This window comes from Trifolium pratense, linkage group LG2 (genome assembly GCF_020283565.1).
Source record: "Trifolium pratense cultivar HEN17-A07 linkage group LG2, ARS_RC_1.1, whole genome shotgun sequence".
Taxonomy (NCBI): domain Eukaryota; kingdom Viridiplantae; phylum Streptophyta; class Magnoliopsida; order Fabales; family Fabaceae; genus Trifolium; species Trifolium pratense.
Window position 1 is genome coordinate 37,062,264 of NC_060060.1, and position 20,383 is coordinate 37,082,646.

The following is a 20,383-nucleotide window of genomic DNA, read 5'->3' on the forward strand; positions in this document are numbered from 1 at the left end:
ATGTTCCATCCCATATTCCACCATCATAGTTGTTTCACTGTATTCGGGCTTCAGCTACAACCATAAAAAGAAAAAAAACACAAATTTGTTTTAATCTGTCGTCTCAATTTCTACTATCCTCCTCCAATGAGGAGAAATGAAGCCTTTCTCAGCAACTTCTCTCGTTGCTTTCTCACTTGTGACTTGTCCCTTTTTCTCTTCTTCCAATCAATTAGTTAGAAAAATGAATTCTTATGAAATACGTAATTAGTAACTATTTCAGTATAGTGATCAAATAGGGATTCACAATAAGAAAACAAAGGTTAGACCCATCCGCCTTAGTAAATTTTCACTTTTGAGATTTATTGAATAATCGATGTATTTGACTTTAATTATAAATCACATATAATAGTTATCCAATAAATCTAAAAAATGAAAACTTACTTATATTTAAGGTTGGAGGGAGTAACTATGAAATTTGGACACTGTAGGATGCTAACGTGTCAGCATCTCGTTCAAAAAATTATTAGTGTCTTCTAAAGCATCGATATGCCAAAATAACTTTTAAAATCGTATTCGATACATTGATACGCCACCGTTATGACAATTTTATCTTATGATTGTTTAACTTTTCAGGACATGAATTAAACTTTTCCCTTATTAACTAGTAAAAAAATCCGTGCGAGACACGGGTGTCGTGGTGTTGTCGCTCCCTCTTTTAAAAACATATCGTTGTATCAGATACAATATCATATCGTGTCTGTGTTTTATTGTTAAAGTCATTTGAAATCTAGTCATTTGAAATCTTAAAAATTCATAAAGTACTTTAAAATTAAAATATGTATTACAAATCCATCAAAATTCAAACTAATTTTTTTTTTAAACGACAAATTCATTTGGTCCATTCCTTTAACCCTTAGCTAAAACCAGTTGAGCTACCCTACTCACTCTAAAATAAATAAAAAATTGATTGGGAACAATGCAATCCTAAAAAGTTTTTTTTTAGATTTTCCAAACTTTTTTCCTCTCTAACATAGTTTTTTAAAATAGCAATTTAATACACAAATTAAATTAAAATATGTTTTTCGTCCCTATTAAATTATTGAATTTTGGTTTCCGTCTCTATAAAAAAAATAACTTGTTTTCATCACTACAAATTTTTTTGTTTAATTTTTACATTTTCTTAAATATAATATGAACTTTAACATATCTATATATCGAACATTTTGTAAGGACGAAGAATATATTTTACCAACAAATTAATTGCTATATCTAATCTAATAATTTAAAAGTGATTTATATTTATATACAATATTTTTTTAAATGAGGATCGAACTTGAAACATCTGACACCTCACCACCACCATACCATTTACAACAATTTATTACTCCAGCCGACCTCAATTATAAATAAAAGTTTACTTTTCAGATTCATTGAATAATATATATATCTAAAATATAATATATCGTTATTCAATAAATCTAAAAAATAAATTTTTACTGTACTACGGAGAAGTGAAATGTTTATGAAAAGGATGAGTAGTTGACTAGGTAAAAGAGGAAAATGGGTATGTATATGTACTAAATAAAGTAAATGCCAGTAGTAGCAACAATAATAATAATACAACACAACAGGAGTGAGTCACTGAGTCCAGTACAATGTTATGTTAGCGGAGGAGAAAGCGAATCGAATCTGGTAAATAAGTACTATGATTTCCGAATTCCGATGACACCTGTAACAGCCTAATTTTTTTGTCTGTAACTTGAAATCGACAACGACAATGCTGAAAAATAATACAAATTCTGTTTTCATATTTCGCAGGTGAGTGCATGCTATTCATTTCTGAAGAGAAGAAATAGTTGCTGTGTTCAGTTTCCATGGATTCATTGCTTGTTGGAACTTTTCCTAAGTCATGCTCATATTCATTCATCACCACTACTAGTAGTATGAAATGAAACAACCTTCTTCTTCGATTTCACTCTATTTTGTTTTTTTTATAAATAAAATATCTGCTGACTAAAATTTAACTGTTGCAAGTTGCAGGTGGGAATCTGCGGCGGAGTAAACATTGTACAACCAATAATTACTATTCCATTGCAAGTATGTCTCACATTTTTCTTATTTTATATATTTTCCCCTCTTTTTATTTTATTTTATTTTATTTTATTTTATTTTTTATTCTCATTTTTTTGTTGTTGTTATTATTATTGAGCTATTTGATTGTGTTGGCTCAACCTTTGGAATGAAATAGCTTTGGGAAAAGGGCTTATTTAGGGTTGGATTGATATGTTAATTAAGTAATTAGGCAGCTACCAAACCCACTTGGGTTGGTCTGGTGGTATTGGCTTGGGACATGAGAGTGTGCTCCTCCTTAAGGTCTCAGACTTTCAGGTTCGATTCTCTCTGGTGCCAATTTGGGTGGACTAATTTAGGTTCTTCAAAAAAAATTAGGCAGCTACCATTGCTAATCCTTATAAATGATAATTACCCTTCTACTTTGACTTTATTAATTATATTGACATAATTTTTAGGGAAATCATAGATTGCATCCATACTTTGAAATCTGATAAATTGAACGAAGAGTAATTTTTTTTTTTTTTCCAATCAGTATAGTGAAGTAAGGTAACAGGAAATGTTGATTTTGATTATTTCTTGAAGCAAGGGTGCATTAAAAATCTTCCCATCAAAGAGAGACACAAGTTATGGGAACATGTTTTGTGAATGTATAACCTAACTTTGCAGTTGTCATGATTCAAAGCATTATGTTATCAACATGCATATAGCATATACACTTTGTTGGGGTCTGGTGGAACATGAAAACCAAGTGATTCGTGATATTAGGACAAAACAATATACCACAGTTGAATATTACACCCAAAACTTTAAGGCATGGTCATAATTGTGAGTCACCACATTAGTATGCCCCCCAATCTGGCTCTGCAAACATGGTAAAGTCAATAGACCATAAGGAGTGAACTTTGTATTACGTTACGTCTTCACCTAAAACTTTTAGGCGTTAGCGGGTCTTTGTTTTTATATTGTTTTCGTTTAGCCCATATCCAGTCAATATGGGACTCAAACTGGAATTTCCAAAATGTTCTTCTTCAAGTGTAACTCACTCTATTGCCACACTTCCCCTACGCGGCACGCCAAAGCCTCTTTGAGTCTTACTTTCCAGAAATTTAGATGTTGATTGTAACGTTCTTTCTCTGCAGACATTTCTTTAGCTTTGATTATTTAGAACAAGATTTTTCTCCCCGTTCTACATGGTCTATTGGTCTCTGATACTAACATTTAAAATTTGGCGCTATAGGTTCTTGTGCACCAAAAGCTTCAAGACACAAACGAAAAATTCAAAATGAGTGTAATATTTTGAGATTCTGGCAGCCAAGTTTAAATCATTATTGTGAAGGCGTTGAAGGACAGTCTAAATATCAAGAATGCAATAGAAAATTTGCTGTGAAAGCAGCCCCTGAACAATCTTTTGAATCTGAAAAAAACATTTTGGATGTTGTCAAAAGCTCCCTGGATGCTTTCTACAGGTTTTCCAGGCCACATACGGTTATTGGCACAGTTAAGTTGTTTTTATCCTTCCAGATTTACTCTCGGGACTAATCGTCAAGTGTTATGGTCCAAACTTAATACAATTCATTTTTAGAAATCACTTATGTGGATAATTGTAATATTCTGAATGTTTTCAAAGGGCTGACTATATCTGTGTTTTGGCAGGCATTAAGCATAATTTCTGTGTCACTCCTTGCAGTAGACAAATTACCAGATATATCCCCATTATTTTTTACAGGTGTGTTGGAGGTGAGACCCCAAATCGTTATTTCTCTTTAAAGGTTAAACTTATATTATCGCTCTCTTGCCCCTAACTTCATTATTTTTTTTGGTTTTATTACGTTTCAGGCTGTAGTAGCCGCCCTGTTTATGAATATCTATATCGTAGGTTTGAATCAGTTGTCCGATGTTGAAATAGACAAGGTATGAAAGTTACTATTTGAAATATACAACCAGTGTTCTTCAATAAGTTGATTTTGCATCCTTTGGGTTTCTGAATTTTCCTGTATAAAAAAATACTATGCTGGCAGAGATGTTGTCTAGCTTATCCAAAGTCGGATAGGATGGATATTTGGCTTTTCCTAGAATCTGATGCCTTCTTGTTTATGTCGAAATAGATACATTGTGAAGTAATGAACTAACGAAAAAGAACGCTAATTTGATTCACCAAATACAACTTCCTTAACTAACTTAAAAAAAAAATTAAATCACGATTCAATATTATTTTAGAGACTAAAGTAGATTTAGAGTAAGATTCCATTAGTATGAAAAAGGTACAGTTCTACAAAATATTTGATCGGTAGAAATGCAAGAGTATCGACAGATATTCAAAACCATACACAAACTATGTGTATGCAAGAGTATTTGCTCATAAGCAACAATTTGAGCAGTTTATATGATTTTTACAACCAAACTCTGGTTTATATGCGGATTTATCAAGCTTCTCCAATATTGTAGCCTCTGATTACGTGGTCCAGAAAATATGCATACTTTTATAGCGTACATTTTTTCTGAGCAACTACCATATGGTGTGTTTTTTTTGGATAAGCAACTACCATATGGTGTTTTTTTTTGGATAAGCAACTACCATATGGTGTCTTGATCTGTGCATCATGTTTTTACTGCAGATAAACAAACCATATCTTCCATTGGCATCTGGAGAATATTCCATTTCAACTGGTGCCATTATTGTTGTATCTTCTGCGATTCTGGTGCCATACAGATTCATCCCATTTTTCAGTGATATTTCGTAAGATGAGCTACACTGATGGAGTAGAAAGAGACTTACTATTTTGTTCTCTTTTACAGAGTTTTTGGCTTGGCTGGGTTGTAGGTTCACGGCCATTGTTTTGGGCTCTTTTCATCAGTTTTGTGCTAGGGACGGCTTATTCAATCAATGTGAGTTTTTTTGACAGCATCTAAACTTTCTTTCTGCTTTCATATTTTTAAGGCATAATTATGTAAAATTATGATACAATGTCTTCATTTTTAAAAATCTACATGAGCAGTAACATACTTGTTCAGGACTCAACACAGTACTTGCATTGCTAAATTTCATAGTGACAAATGTCAAATAACATCTATTTCTTTTACTTTTCTTGTACGAAGAAAACTATTTCAGTTAAATGTGGGATGCAAGAGATGATATTGTGTAACAATAGATTGTTTATCGTAAAATGAGATTCATATTTACACAATATCACACTTAATTCAAGTTGTAAATTCTTGATGAATTAATAGGACATAGGTTTGGTTCAAATAAAAAATTTAGTTGCAACTTTACTGGTTATTGAGCACTTCTAAAGTTATCGCCACATGTACTATCCGACACAGATTTTTCTCTTCCCATGTTTGAGCTTCGTAGGCTGAAAAAACATCATGTTTTAATGACTGTTGTGAACTAACTATCCCAAATGTTTAAGTTATTAGGTGAAGACACGAGAATGATTTTATTTACTTCTCTGCTACGCTCCTTCACGTGTGAAAGCCGTTTGGGCTTGTAGCATGGACAATACATGCATCCACTTATATCTTTAAGAAAGACATTAAAAAAGAAAGCCTCATTTTGAAGAGTTATTTGATAGTCATAGCCGAATTTTAGTACTTTTTGTCTTTCAAAAATTTTCAGGTGCCCTGGTTGAGATGGAAGAGATTTGCAGTGCTCGCCGCGATGTGCATTCTTTCTGTTCGTGCAGTTATAGTTCAACTTGCATTTTTCCTTCATATTCAGGTTTATACTATAGTTTATTTTTCTTTTTTGGATGCTTCTAGTCCTAGATGAACATGATTTAACTTGTATACTAAATATTTATCACATGATTTAACTATCTGGATGTATTACTACCTCCATCGCTATATATAAGACCTCGTTGACAAAAACACAAAAATTAAGAAAAGTTGTTTTATAGTAAATTTGTCAATAATATACATTTTCTTTCCAAAATTATCCTTTAATTATTAAGAGAGAAAAATGATGTCTTTTAAATTCTCTCCATTTAAGTAGGGGCATTTTTTTGTGAAAAAATAATTAATGCACCTTGTAATTAGAAGAGGGTCTTATAAGAAGGGACAACACAATTTTAAAACAGGGTCTTACATATAGGGGCAGAGGTAGTAATATATTTTCACCGTATAGGGCTGGGAAGGCTCATATTCTCTAATAACCCTTCAACAGGAATATTAATTATAGTGAGAGAGATGAAAGGGAAAAAGTTTAAAGGAACATATGCATTTTAACAATGGTACTGTGGACAGCATGGTGTCTGGCCAGTATGGCATAACTTTGAATCCATCAAATCTATCTGTGAAATCCGATATTTTCAGTTGCTAATTCATTTAACTATGAGCAGACTTTTGTGTTCAAGAGGCCAGCTATCTTTTCCAGACCACTGATCTTTGCAACTGCATTCATGAGCTTCTTCTCTGTAGTTATAGCATTGTTCAAGGTAAAGGCTTCTAGTTTCTTTATGTATGTGATATTGACATATTGTGATTAAACATGAAACTTTTGGTTCAATATGCGTACCTAACACAAACCTTTTTACTAAATTAATATAGGATATACCCGACATTGAAGGAGATAAAATATTTGGCATCCAATCTTTTTCAGTACGTTTAGGTCAAAAGCGGGTATGTTCTTCAAATGCAACATCTCAACATAGTTGATTGTGCCCTCCTATATTCCATGGTTGTCCCTAACTAATTTATGCCAGGTATTCTGGATTTGCGTTACCCTTCTTCAATTGGCTTATGGAGTTGCCCTTGTAGTGGGAGCAACATCTTCTTGCCTATGGAGTAAAGTTGTCACGGTAATATGCTTGTTTCTTCTTTTCATTTATTTATAAGCAAGGGTAATATGTTTGTTACTTTCACAAATCCTAGATTGCATTTGCAGGCGCGATGTATCTTAGGTAATTTAGATTATTTCTTAGGATTGATTTTTATTCCTTATAGATCGTGATTTGTTTCTTTATCAATTGGAAATAGAAGTCTAGTATTAACATAAACAGCACTATCTTTTGTAACACATCCTTCACATCAATACCAATATAATTGTATTATTTTGAGCATTCCTTTCGCCTCCTTTAAATCTGAAAGAATAAAACTATACTTTTCAACAAGTTCTAGAATAGTGAGTTCATCCATAGATTTGGCTTCCTTCTCATTCTGCATTTTTAATGAATATTTGGTGGTTAATATCATCATTAGCAAAGTTGCCTCCCTTTCAATGCTGCATTTTCTGTAAATTGGGTAGCTAATATCAAATTTTGATAGTTCTCTTTTTCCAGTATAATCTCCACCCCAAAGGTACTGAACTGGTTTCTGCCATCCCATTAGTTTGATTCCATCTATCCAGTTACACACCCTCCAATATGTTCCCTGTCTCGTGCAAAATTTTCCTGGAAAATTCTCCAACAAATCAACTCCACCCACCACCTCAATTCCATTGATTCTTTCAAAGTTATAAACTTTCTTGCAAAACTCAAATTGGGTATCAAGGGTTTCATCAAAGAAGGCGTGAGTTTCACCATTGTTGTTTGTTTCACCCACTTTGCAATCTAAAAACACAAGAACACCAGACTATTCAGGTTCAATGAAAAGGTGAAACGGCTAAATCCGAGCATGCCCATCCTGATGCAAAATGACTTTAGTTTCAGCATCATACCATCTCCATTAATACGGAAGGAGAAACATACATCCTCTAGAAGGGGGCAAACTCTTAAAAATATTATTTTGATATAAAACTGTTTAATAAAATAAAAGTATATTTAAAAATCATAATTGATGGTTCATGGTGAACCACCTTCACCCTAGTCTTCACCTTTTATTTAACATCATCAGCTTGCAATACGACAAATATTATACTGTGTCTACTAAGGAAATATATCCCTAGAAAAGCTGTTTCCGTTGCATAATATTCCAATCGAACAACTATTAATCTTTAAAGGAGGCATTGTTTCAGGATAAAGCTCAGGTCTCTATTATTTTGCAGGTCGATGTTAAGTGATTGTAAACTTGTTTTAAAATTTAAACATTCCAGCAATTTTGAACTTTATTCTTTGCCAATGTGTTAGGGTCTGGGACATGCTATACTTGCTTCAGTTCTTTTCTATCGTGCCAAATCTGTAGATTTGAGAAGCAAAGCTTCCATAACATCCTTCTACATGTTTATCTGGAAGGTAATCACCTACTACTTATCATTTGAGTTCATTATCAATATTGTAATTCAAGAGAAATGGCTATCTGATTATTCCCTTTTTTTAGAAATAATGATTGTTTAATTTCCCATGACTTCCAAATGCCAATTGAAATGCAAAAGATAGGGTACATTAGTTACATTGAAGTTAATTTCTGAAAATGAATTTCTATGACTAAACTAATGAACAATGTTCAAAGGGCAGAACACAAATGAACATGATTTTTTGTCCAAATTGTTTGCACTAAATCCTGTCTTTTTCACATATAAAGTAGAACATGAGCTTGTATTGATATCTTGTTTCTCATTGCAGCTATTTTACGCAGAGTACTTACTCATTCCTTTAGTTAGATGAGAATGCAGCCGCATTGTGATTCGAGACCTAGTTTTACTTAAATGGTGCTGCTTTTGTCACAAGCTAGCTTTGAGTTTATAATTGGTTTTAATTGCAATTGTAAATGAAGGGTTATTTCTGATAGGATGGTTTTCTGTTTTTACCTATCCGTGGTTTTTTCCTGATAGTCTCATATATCTTCATTATCTTCTGCATGCATGATGCATACGAATTGGACGGTTATATGCTATTACGGTATTACCCCATACTTGCCGAAATCGTTTATGAACAACACTTGCTTCAACTAAAACTATCTATAGGTAGACAGTGTAAATGTACATGTTGAAGTTATATCAGATTTTAAATATGAATTGTACTTCACTACCTTAGAAGTGTTTACATAATTTTCCAAATTGTGTTTGAGATCTTCTGTCAATATATTTTATATACAGAATTTAATTTGTATACATTATGATCAAGCTATGTCACAATTTTTTAATCATATTCGATCAATATGTTATGAAATCTTCATTCACAAGCTACCTCTAGAGCATGCAAAACCCCATAACTCAACCTACCACACACACTATATTAGAATTTGAGAGGCATATACTCAACCACAAAAGCTAGCTTGAGAGTTGAGGTTTGCACTACACTTATAAATGCTATCTTTGCCATATCTCTAGCCAATGTGGGACTTCTAACACACTCCCTCACGTCCAGAACTAAACAAGCTGGAACGTGAGATCAACAACAACGAGTGGCTCAAATATGGGAGGTCTCCACAACAAACAACAAGTGGATCTAAGATAGACTCTGATACCATATTAGAATTTGAGAGGCCTATACTCAACCACAAAAGCTAGCTTGAGAGTTGAGGTTTGCACTACACTTATAAAAGCTATCTTTGTCATTATTTTCAAATTTGTCAAAAAAAAAAAAGATTTATTTTCAAATTTTTTTTGAATTAAAAAAACATAATTTTCCAAAATAAAGATTTTAAAGATTTATTTTCAAATCTTTTTGAATTAAAAAACAGAATCTTTATTTTTTAAAAATAGAATCTTCAAATAACACAATAAAACAAATTTATTGATTTAACAAATTTTACAAGAAACAACACAATAGTTTCACTCATACTATTTTATAACAAATTTTTAGATATTTTATTCTAAATAAATTTTCTAACTTAATATAATAACAAACTTAAATATTGAATTAAAACCACTCGTCTCTGAACCAAAAAGATTTGATTGCTCAAAAAAAAAAATTGATGTAGCTTGATCCATATGCTGGCCCATAAACCCTTTCCAAAACGCTTAAAAAAAAAACCTTCCCAAAAGCGTGTGCTCCAAGTTTTTTTTTTCTTTTCTGTTTACCCTGCAAAAAATAGGTTCCCTCATTTTGCCCCTTTTTTGTTGATCAATGTTGTTTTGGAAGTCTTGGAATATGAAAAGTCAATAATGAATGCATATAAGACAAAGGGTATTCTAGTAATAATTACACACATTTCAAACAAATTTATTTCTCCAACAACTTTTCTTAATATCCGTGATTTTTGTAAAAGGTTCCTATAATAAGGGACATATGAAGTATTAAATATTATTTTCGTCTTTAATTATAAGCACTCTTTCAAACATCAATTTTTTTTCTGAAATATAAGCTCTTTAAGTTTCTACTTTCTAGACACATTTATTATTATATTTCCAAACATAATCCTGCTTTGCATTAGAATATGAAAAATCAACTATAAATACAATTTTTCACTAAGGACAATTTAGTAATTAATACCCAAAAATACACATTTGGCCAGCTGAACATTGCCACATCATTACTTATAATGACACATCAGCCAAATTAGTCTCAAAATGAGACGGGGGATCAAAACTCAAAAAAATTGAAATCGGGGGACTAAAAAGCTGGTTTTTAAAATATGGGGACTAAAACTTCATTTTTTTTTTTTAAATAGGAGGACCAAAAATGCATTTAAGTCTAAAGATAAATATTAGCATATATGAGATACTTTTAGATTTATCTTAATGAATGTTATTTTCTAAATATCAATTTTTTATAATATATAATTAAATATATTAACGGTCAGAATTGTGTATTGATTGTTTTGCATTACACAAATTAAGGATATTAGATCAACATAGAAGTGACTGACACCTCTGGGTGTCACGACATGAAATTGGATTTTCTCCTTCAATCTTTTCTACATCTTTTTTCTCCCCCCCTCCCCTCTCTCAATTTCAATATCTCCCTCCAATAAAAGTTTAAAAATAATAATGAGAAGTGTTAAGAGAAAGATAGAGAGGAAGAAGTGAGATATAGAAAAGAATGAATGAAAAAATCCAAATTCGTTAAGACACGGCCTCTGTAAAGAGAAGTTAACAAATTGTTTCAAAAAGACAAAACAAATTAAAGTTGAAATGATATTTTAAAATTTTGGAGAGTATTGATCAATTCATTAAAATAAAAGACTATTTTTACCAATGCCTGTATGCTTTTATTTTTTTCCTCAAATTAAAGTCAATATATTTTGATCAATATGAACTTGATTTTCCACTATGAATTAATCCATTCACTCAAGTAATACATGACTCAAGAAAGGCCCGAGTTATATAATCATATTTGGTCAAATAAAATGTGTTAAAAACCTTCTACCAAAAAAAAAAGTGTTAAAAACCTCCCCTAGCTAGATTCTCTTTCACATGAATCATCGAGCCACCATAAAATTTTATAGGACGAGTTCAGTTCATATTGATCAAAATATATTGACTTTAATTTTTTCTTTTGACTAAGATGAATCAAATATATACCATGATGATGATGACAACAACAATGATATATATATTTGTTTTCTATCACCATCAATGTCCATTGGACTCTTTAATCTGGTTCGAAATCCAGTTATGATATCAAGTAATTTCAGTTCCCTCCAGATTATAGTTACGGATGATGGAACTGTGATCTTCTCTACTAAATGCAACATTAATCATTATTGAACCAATTAACGATTAATTTGATGTAAAATATTTTTGGTGACGGTATAATTAGCAAACTTGATATGAAATTCGAATTTTACCTCAAATATTTCAAATTACTACATTTGATTAGTCCTACACTCGACTCAACCAACATCGTCGGTTAAGTTTTGAAATGTCTTCTTGGCATAAAGTCCACATAATCATGCACGTGTGACCGGTGGTCAAATTTTATCATATGTCATCTTCTCACCCACCTTAACTCTAATCCTTTCCCATTTCTCTTACCACCCCCACCTAATATTTTTTGTAATTCTCCTGGTAATGTTTTTTATCCAACCACCAAGAAATTAATTTTCAAAAATATCATCACGTTTGATTATAATTTTCTATAATACTACAACCTATTTGTTTACTAAATTATAAGACTACATGTTAAATTCTTCAAAAGTCGTTAAATATAATTGTCTAAATTTGTCTACACCTTATATAGTCCATTAAGTTTTTTCGCACGAGTTTCCGCAAGGTGCAAAAAGTAATGAAAGAAAGAAAAGTGACTTAGCCGTCATAATGGAAGATCAATGTAAAAAAAAAAAAAAAGAGTTAAATTGTAGTATTGATTCTTTTTTATAGTGGATTTTAATTAATTTTTCTTTTGACTATAATTAGATGGCAATCCTTTCATATGCTTATAATGTCATTGTACGTCCGTTGAATTTATGATTGGATTGATCAATAATCACATATACTCCTACCATTTTGACACATTACCACAATTATTCCTAAGGTTGAAAATCTTGTGGACCCATGTATCCACAACAATAGCTAGTTGTATTTAGTTGTGCTTCAATGAATGAATAATATTGATCATGGGTTTTGGCATTGCTTCATACAAAATATTGAGTGGCCAAGTGGAAAGTAGAAAAAGGAATATGGATTTGAGTAGTGGATTATCTAAATGGCATTATTGGTTAATAAAAAAATTAAATAAATGTCATTATTAGACTTTAGAAAAAAATGAGAGGAATAAGGCCACTTGGAAAAGTAGATGCTATTTGCTTTCTCACTTTCCGTAAATTTTTCAAAAATGTTGATATTCAAAGTATCAAGTTCATAGAAAATAAGAAAACCAATTATCTTCAACAACTACTACTACTACTTTTGTTTGGTCTCAATTTCTTTTGATATATCCTAAATTATAACCATGTATAGTTCCATACAGTAATGTTGGAATCTTCCAAAATCAAAAGAGGGCAATGACATGACTCCAATGGAGGGATTGATAGGTGTGTGTAGAAAAAGAAATGAGTGCATATACAATCACCATAAAATTCCTAACTATTGGATGTGCTTTGTTTTTTAGGGGCAATATGCCCTTTTAGGTTTTCCTTTCTTTTTCATTCTTTAATTTTGTTGGGAATAATAAAGCTTTCCTTAAGTTAAGTTCTAAAGCTAGAGACAACATTGTTTGTTTCAAATAGTTTTTCACTATAAAAGGAGAAAAGATTATTTTTAAGAGGTTTTTTTTTTTTCCAATTATTTCACAATAAGTCTTAATTGTAGAAACATCAATTTTAAGGGTTGGAAAATTTGGAACAAATCCGATGCAATTATGTACATGTTTGTTCTCATTTGATTAATTTGTCAAATGAGTTACAAATTATCTTATTCAAACATACTTTAAGATTAAAGTAGTGATAATTTTTTATGTTATAAAAAGGTCTAAATTAAACAAGGTCATCACAAAATTTTGTTGTTGCAATGGAGTTAGACCAAATGGAATCTCCATATGAACTAGTCTCAACAAGTCTATATATTATTTTATAAAAGTTGATAAACCGTTAATTTTGTTTGATCTAAATAACATATCAAATGATTTTTAATTTTAAAAAAATAAAATAATGAATGATCTATATGATATTAATTTTCAATCCAACAATGAATTTTATAAAATTTGTATTTATTACTCCCTTTGGTCCTTAATAAGAGGAAGTTTGTTTTTTAGATTAATTAAGAATCTAATGTATCTAGCCTATAATATAGATTCTCAATGAATCTAAAAAACAAATTTCCTTTTATATTAAAGACCAAAAAAAATATAATATTATTCACTACTTATACATCATACACTACTTCAGAAACTTGTGCATATTAGACAAAATCCGTCTAACATGAAAATTTATCCTATATGAAAACTCACAATTTGCTTGGTACTCGCACCCAATAGATATGGTTGCGTATTTGGATTTGACTTTTGAGATTAAAAAATGGAAAAAGAAAATAAAAATGGAGATTCAAAGGATACTCACCAATTGCAAATTGCTGGTCCATTCATGTGGAGTTGTAGGGACACACTTGATTGCATTTGGACCACTAAAACAAATTTTGCCCTCACAATAAAACTACCGTAAAGGAATAAAAAACCAAAAATAATTAAAAATATGAAGGTCAAACGGACTCCAAATAAACTTGGTTCTATTTTGTTAAATGTTATTTACATTTTTAAATACTTATATTTAAAATGTTTTAAAAAATCATTTATTTATTTGTTTTGTCTAAACTATTTTTTTTTTAATAATGTTTTGTCTAAACTAGTGACTAGAATTTCACTCCTTAACATGAGTAACTGAAGTGTTCAAGATTCAGTTTCAGCTTTTGCATATATAATGTGACGTTCTTACAAAAAAAAAAGCTAACTCAAATATATTAAAAAGAGAAAAAAAAATACAAAATAACTCGGGGGACTATGCTAAGCCTGAAAATCCAAGCACGCAGCCAAAACCTGGACAACCAAGCACAACCCCATCAGTGTTGCATTTGATCCGATAGACCTTTGGCGGGTACTAATGAACTTCTTTGTTTTAGGAGCATTAAGAGGATGTACCTTAATCTAAAAAGCTTTTAGAATTTAAAATTTGTAAATAAAAGTAGAAGCAATTGACTTTGAAAAATCCCGATAACATTAATGCCGAAACGGCGTCACAAAATACGATTTACCGCGGTATGGAAATACAACATAGTATCTATAAAAATAGTTTTACATATGAATATAAGCTTCTTTTTATTATATACATTTATCTTTTAAGAATGTATACTACTACTGATTAGTACTACTAATTTGTTTTATAGTTTCTAGTTTCTAATTAATACTAGTATTGTTTAACTTAAAATACTAAAGAAGAATTGAAGGACAGCGATATAGTAAATAAATTAGATGTTTATAGATTTAATTTTTGACTAAAAATTAGATGTTTACAGATGAAAATGACAATATAGGTTTATTAATAAGGATAAGAAATAGATGTAGTACAAAAATAAATTAAATTACTCAAAGAGAACTTTACTTTAACTTACACTACTAATCTTATGAATTTTAAAATTGCTGTATTATTACATAGCTATCCTTTTGAACAACAAAAAAACAGAGCCATCCTTGACTTGAGGATTAATTAATCTGATAATTATGTCTCATTAGAAGAAGAAGAGCTGTAGTGCTGTACCTGAATGAAAGTTGAACTTTAATTTTCAAAGAGATGACGATCCATAGATATAATTTTTAAAGGAAGACTAATAAAAATGTTAGTATATGAGCAATTTAAAGTTATTGATCGAAACCAATAGGTTTAGTCTAATGGTTTGGAGTTTAGATAGTTTGAGTTAGATTCTAAAGTTGTTGTAGACATAGTGAAGTATTGATCATTCTTCAAATGTTCTTTCACAAACTCTTCTTCAAGGGTCATATCTTTTCTCTAGTAGTTTAGTTTGATAACTTCTATCCATCGTATTTATAGGGAAGCTAACCGGTGTGTTGATTTGTTGGCTAGCAAGGCGCTCTTCTTCTTTTAGCGGAGTTATCCTTAATTATGATGATCTTCCGGCTCCTGACTTGTTTATTATCAATGATGTAAGAAGAGTTTTTTTGCCTCATTATGTTTTGTAGTTATATTCTTTTATGATTTAATTAGATTAAATACACGTGTAAAAGATAGGTTTTAGATATGGGAGATCATGAGTTTGAAGTTTGAACTCCACTAGTATTCTTGGAGGAGATAAATGTAATTACCTTTGTGAGTACTCTAAGAATCTTATCTTTCGTGTCTTGGACCGATGCATCATTCCCTACTCCTAAATTTTCTTTATAAAATAATAAAATACACTACCAAACCAAAGCATAGTTGTTTTCTTTTGCATAGTCTAAATGAAGTTATTAAACAATAACACTAAGTACAAGATGTGCTAAGAGGGAACATAATAGAAAAAAGAAGATGGCATAAAGATGAAGATAAATTAACCTCTATTATTAATTAGTAGAAGGAATAATTGAAGCTCACAACACCTTATATTAATTTCTAAACCCTATATTATTCCTCCTTTCAAATCACCAAACTTCTCATATACTATATATTTAGAATCAATCAATTTCTTTAAAAGGCAGGGACAGCACACAAGTATGTACAATGATACACATATAATGTAGTACCTACCTTAGCCGTGAGTGCCTATAATGACTTTCTTGTAATATAAGATTTATAATATAGACAATAATAATTAATTGCATATACCTCCCTCACATGCTTGCATGTTAGTGTGTTGTGCAATCCAACTAATAATAACTGTTTCTTTGTTACATTTGTAGCGTTATTTCATGCGCTCATTTCGGAGATTTTTCTACTAGATAAGATTTTGCAACTTTCTATGTTGCAAGCAGGGTTGAGAATAGGCCAGGCGGCTTATAGGTGCCTTCGGCTTGGCCTGTGTAAGTCTGGTCTGGCCTGTTTATTAAAAATGTCAGACTTAGACTTTGAAAAAAGTCTGTTTACATAAATAGGTCAGGCTCATGCTTCTAAAAAAACCTACAAAGCTTCATAAGCCGACCTGTTTATATTTAATTATTATTATTTATATTTTTTTTCCAAAGAAAAAATATAATATTATTTAATCATATTTGTTATTTTATTAACTTTTAATTATTGTGCTAATCATTTTATTAGCTTTTTCTTAATGTTGAAGAAATTATAAAAATTTAAATGTGAAATAGGCTTTTAAGGCCTGTTTAGCCTATTTAAAAAGACTATACAGAGATCTTTATGTAACACGGACTTTTAAATAGGCTACAAGGTCAGGTCAGACTTTAAAAAGGCCCAGGCCAAAATAAATAACATTTGATAGGCCGTAGGCCAGGCTCAGATCTGAAGAAAAATCGTAGGCCAGGCTCAGGCCTATCAAGGTCTGGCCTGTTCCCAACCCTAGTTGTGAGTCGGTAAGTATTCCCTTCGATCCTTTTTATAAGGAATACTTTGGAAAAAAATTTGGTTCGTTTTATAAGAAATTTTGATCAATTTTTAAATGTTATCAATGTTCAATTTCACTTATGTCCTTATTTATTATGAGATATAATTTAAAAATAAGTAAGTTAGTTGAATAAAGAGTAATTTAATAAGAGTATACATGAAATAAATTTACATTTATAACGGTATTAAAAAATTTGGTTCTTTTTATAAGAAACTTTGACCAATTTTTAAATGTTTTCAATGTTCAATTTCACTTATGTCATTATTTATTATGAGATGGAATTTTAAAATAAGTAAGTTAGTTGAATAAAGAGTAATTTAAATGTGTTTCCTTAGTTTGTGTAATTTTTTCAAAATATTTCTTATAAAAGGGAGCAGAAGTAGTCTCTCTTCAATTCAATTTTTTTTCTCTTTATTTTGCCTTATTTGCAATTTTTATATGTCAACTTTTAAATATACAATTTTGAACCTCTCAATTTTAAAATGGTTGACTTTTTTTTTGTGAAGTAGTCTAGTGGTTAGAAAATCCACCTTAAAGGTAAACAAGTGGAGTGTCGTGAGTTCGAACTCGGGCTCCTATACATATAGTATGATGTCCCTACCAATTGAGTTAAACTCACGGGAAGCATGGTTGACTTTTTTTAATCCCATGTATTTGGAGTTGAATTTTGATAAATGGTGTATAAACAATGAGATTGATTGCCACATATCTAATGGTATGATGTGACACTCTTTAGGTGTACTCTCAATTTAGCAACTCATGTCATTAAAATACTATATGTTAATCTAGAGGGTATGTGAAATTGAATACAAATGGTGCAACTAGGAATAGTTGACAATTCATGTGTGACACACTAATTAAAGATAATAATGGGAGTGATATGTGATTTCTCTTGTAGAGTTGTAGTACTTTTGTTGCCGATTTGTTTATAGCTGGCAAAGGAGTAGTGAATCTCTGCATTGACTCTGAGATTGTATTTAGTGTTTGATTAGAGGAGTAATGGTGGAAATGCTATTAGTTAGAAGCTTATTTAGCACATTCCAAAAAAACTTATTGAGATGGATTGTGAAGTCAAAATTTGTTATTTCTATAGTAAAGTACAGTAAATGCTTGTGATTTGGGTGATATTTGGACAATGTATGAGTATCGTACGGTTCAGATTAGTCGGTTGTTTATAAGTGCATTTTTATAGAATAATATATTTATTCTTTAGTTTTTTTATTGGAGGAACTTAATATTGTGATAAATGAGTATCATAAAATTTATAAAAACTAGAACTTTGACCCATGCGGTGCATGGGTCTAATTAGGTGTAATATGTAACAATAAAAAATAAAATACAAAAATTCTAAGAGCATTTTCAATAAGAGTAGTATAGGAAATTTCATGGACTAATTATTCTATATTTGTTTATGTGCTTATTTTATATTTTTTATATTTTTTAAATAATTTTGGAACCCCATCATTTTGTTTACTTATTAAAAAAAAAATGCTGATAACTAAAGGTTAAAAAATTGATGATAATTAAAGGTTAAAAAAAAATTAAAGACATAATCAAGAACATAAACTTAAGTAGACATCCATAAATAAATAAAAATTGTGATTAATTCCGCCGTTCAAATTTATTGAAAACAGGGTTAACATATTAGGATTCCTAAATTCTTTCATAATTGAAGCACATGTTTTAGCGGTTGAAAGGTTTTATTGTAAGTAAGGGATGCAGGTTCGATGACAAATATGTATTTTTTTAATATAAAGCTGCAATAAAAAGAAAGAGAAAATGAGAGGGGAAAAAATTTGGTTTAGGGTTAGCTTATGTTAGCAAGCTTATAATATAAGAGATTATCGATTTTTAATTGTTTAAATTGTGCAATGAAAATTGATGGTGCTTAATTGTCGTATGAAATCTTTCCTATGAAAGATGATGGAGCTTAACACTTTGTGGACATAATTTAAATCACAATTGGTCTGTTAGTGCATATTGTATCAATTGATCATCAGTTAATATTAAATCTGCAATGTTAAAATCAAAATAATGAATGTGATTAATGACATTACTATGGTTGTGTTTGGTTGTATTGCAAAAAAAAATTAATTTAGCAGAATTGAGTTTGATAATAACTTTCCAAATCTCACATGATAATTATTTTCTAAATTTATGATCCGGTAGAAAAAAAATCATTGATCAGGAAAGACATAAAAATATTTCATGATGAATAATATAGTCAACAATAATTTTGATATGATATACTTTTAAAATTGATGATGCTTATCAATTATTGCACATAATTTTAATCACAATTGATATACTTGCCATAATGGTTGGAAATATTGCTTTGCATTGAAGGGTTGCGGGTTCGAATCATAGTCAAGACAAAATTGTATTATTTTTTAATAAAAATTGCAAGATAAAATGGAGGGAAAACAGAGAAAATAAATTAGGGTTTATAATTTGCTTGTGTATACAAGCTTATAATATAAAAGATAACTTAAATACCATACGGTATTGACATTATTGTTGAGTTGCAATAAAGTACTCTATAATCCTTAATATATGATGTATTTAGTCCAAATTCTTAATCAAATACATCAAGTTTCTTTGACCAATTTTTCCTTATATTTTGGGACGGAGGGAGTACATTATATTTCTTACAATTGAAGCAAAATATATATAAGTTACGAAATATAATACAACATTGAAGATGCTACTTATTTGTAGAGTATAAAACTCAAAGTAGGTTCCATAGGAAAGATAGGGGTCGGTCAACTTGATGTGGGAGAGGCATGAGTGCAGTTCGATCTTGTGGTGTATTCGTTTGTAGTGAGTATGGCCTCTTTCTCGTTGATCAGTTCACTTGACCACAGTCAATCAATTTATTGTTCTGGTTCTATAGAGTCTAACCCCGAAAAGGGAAGACTCCTCATTTTTAGCCTGGCCCAGGTGTGACATATCTTTTCCATCTAATAACCCCGACAAGAACAGTTATAACTACGGGAGAGAGAGTTGCGAGCGGGGGCACCACAACAATAACATCTTTAAAGGGGCGTGTGCTTTGGCACCGACCTGGTGGCGACATATAATCCCACGCATAAGCCACAACTCCTTCCCAGCTCTTTCGAAACGCTCTAACATTTTGAAAATTTTGAAAACTACATATATAGAAATGAATGACAAATTAAAAATCCTAATTAATGAATCTAAGTACAAAGAGTTTAGGCAAAATACATATACATTTTTTGTTATATTTGTTTGTGCAACATTTTTTATCATGTTTTACGCCGGTGGAAAGTATTTAAACTTTTGATTTAATTTGTGCCAATTGACTTAAATTAAATTAAATCAAGGGTTGAATGCCCATGATTTTTCCTATTTGAAAACACACATATACATTCATACCCGACCAAAACAACTAAGATTGAGTTTGACAGAGTTATTACTTGTACCATATATATTATGTATATGTGTACATTTATGCAGGACATATATATAAAAAAATTACATTTTATAGTCACCATGAAAAAGGTATATGTC

The 20,383-nt window shown here is 30.7% G+C and overlaps 1 protein-coding gene across 3 annotated transcripts; it reads left to right on the forward strand.

Moving 5' to 3' along the window:
- The first annotated feature begins 1,527 nt into the window (after positions 1-1,527).
- Positions 1,528-8,841, forward strand: LOC123908106 (homogentisate phytyltransferase 1, chloroplastic). Of its 3 annotated transcripts, XR_006809556.1 has the most exons (15): positions 1,545-1,674; positions 1,801-1,923; positions 2,017-2,079; positions 3,293-3,552; positions 3,709-3,792; positions 3,892-3,966; positions 4,671-4,754; positions 4,852-4,941; positions 5,672-5,773; positions 6,393-6,488; positions 6,601-6,672; positions 6,756-6,851; positions 8,118-8,222; positions 8,553-8,662; positions 8,725-8,841. XR_006809556.1 is itself a non-coding variant. In XM_045958637.1 (14 exons), the coding sequence occupies exons 2-14, from the start codon at positions 1,857-1,859 to the stop codon at positions 8,592-8,594; spliced, it is 1,230 nt and encodes a 409-aa protein (XP_045814593.1). In that variant the 5' UTR covers positions 1,528-1,674; positions 1,801-1,856; the 3' UTR covers positions 8,595-8,759. The 3 variants fall into 3 exon arrangements, 2 of the variants coding, with proteins under 2 accessions (XP_045814593.1, XP_045814592.1); XM_045958637.1 differs by having other exon boundaries at positions 1,528-1,674; positions 2,023-2,079; positions 8,553-8,759; XM_045958636.1 differs by having other exon boundaries at positions 8,553-8,759.
- The last annotated feature ends 11,542 nt before the right edge of the window (positions 8,842-20,383 follow it).

Excerpts from the sequence above, each read along its gene's own strand:
- LOC123908106 (XM_045958636.1), top strand. The coding sequence starts at position 1,857 with ATGGATTCATTGCTTGTTGGAACTTTTCCTAAGTCATGCTCATATTCA. Across the intron at positions 3,793-3,891 it reads TTTTTACAGGTGTGTTGGAG|GCTGTAGTAGCCGCCCTGTT; the intron begins GTGAGACCCCAA and ends ATTACGTTTCAG. Across the intron at positions 3,967-4,670 it reads CCGATGTTGAAATAGACAAG|ATAAACAAACCATATCTTCC; the intron begins GTATGAAAGTTA and ends TTTTTACTGCAG.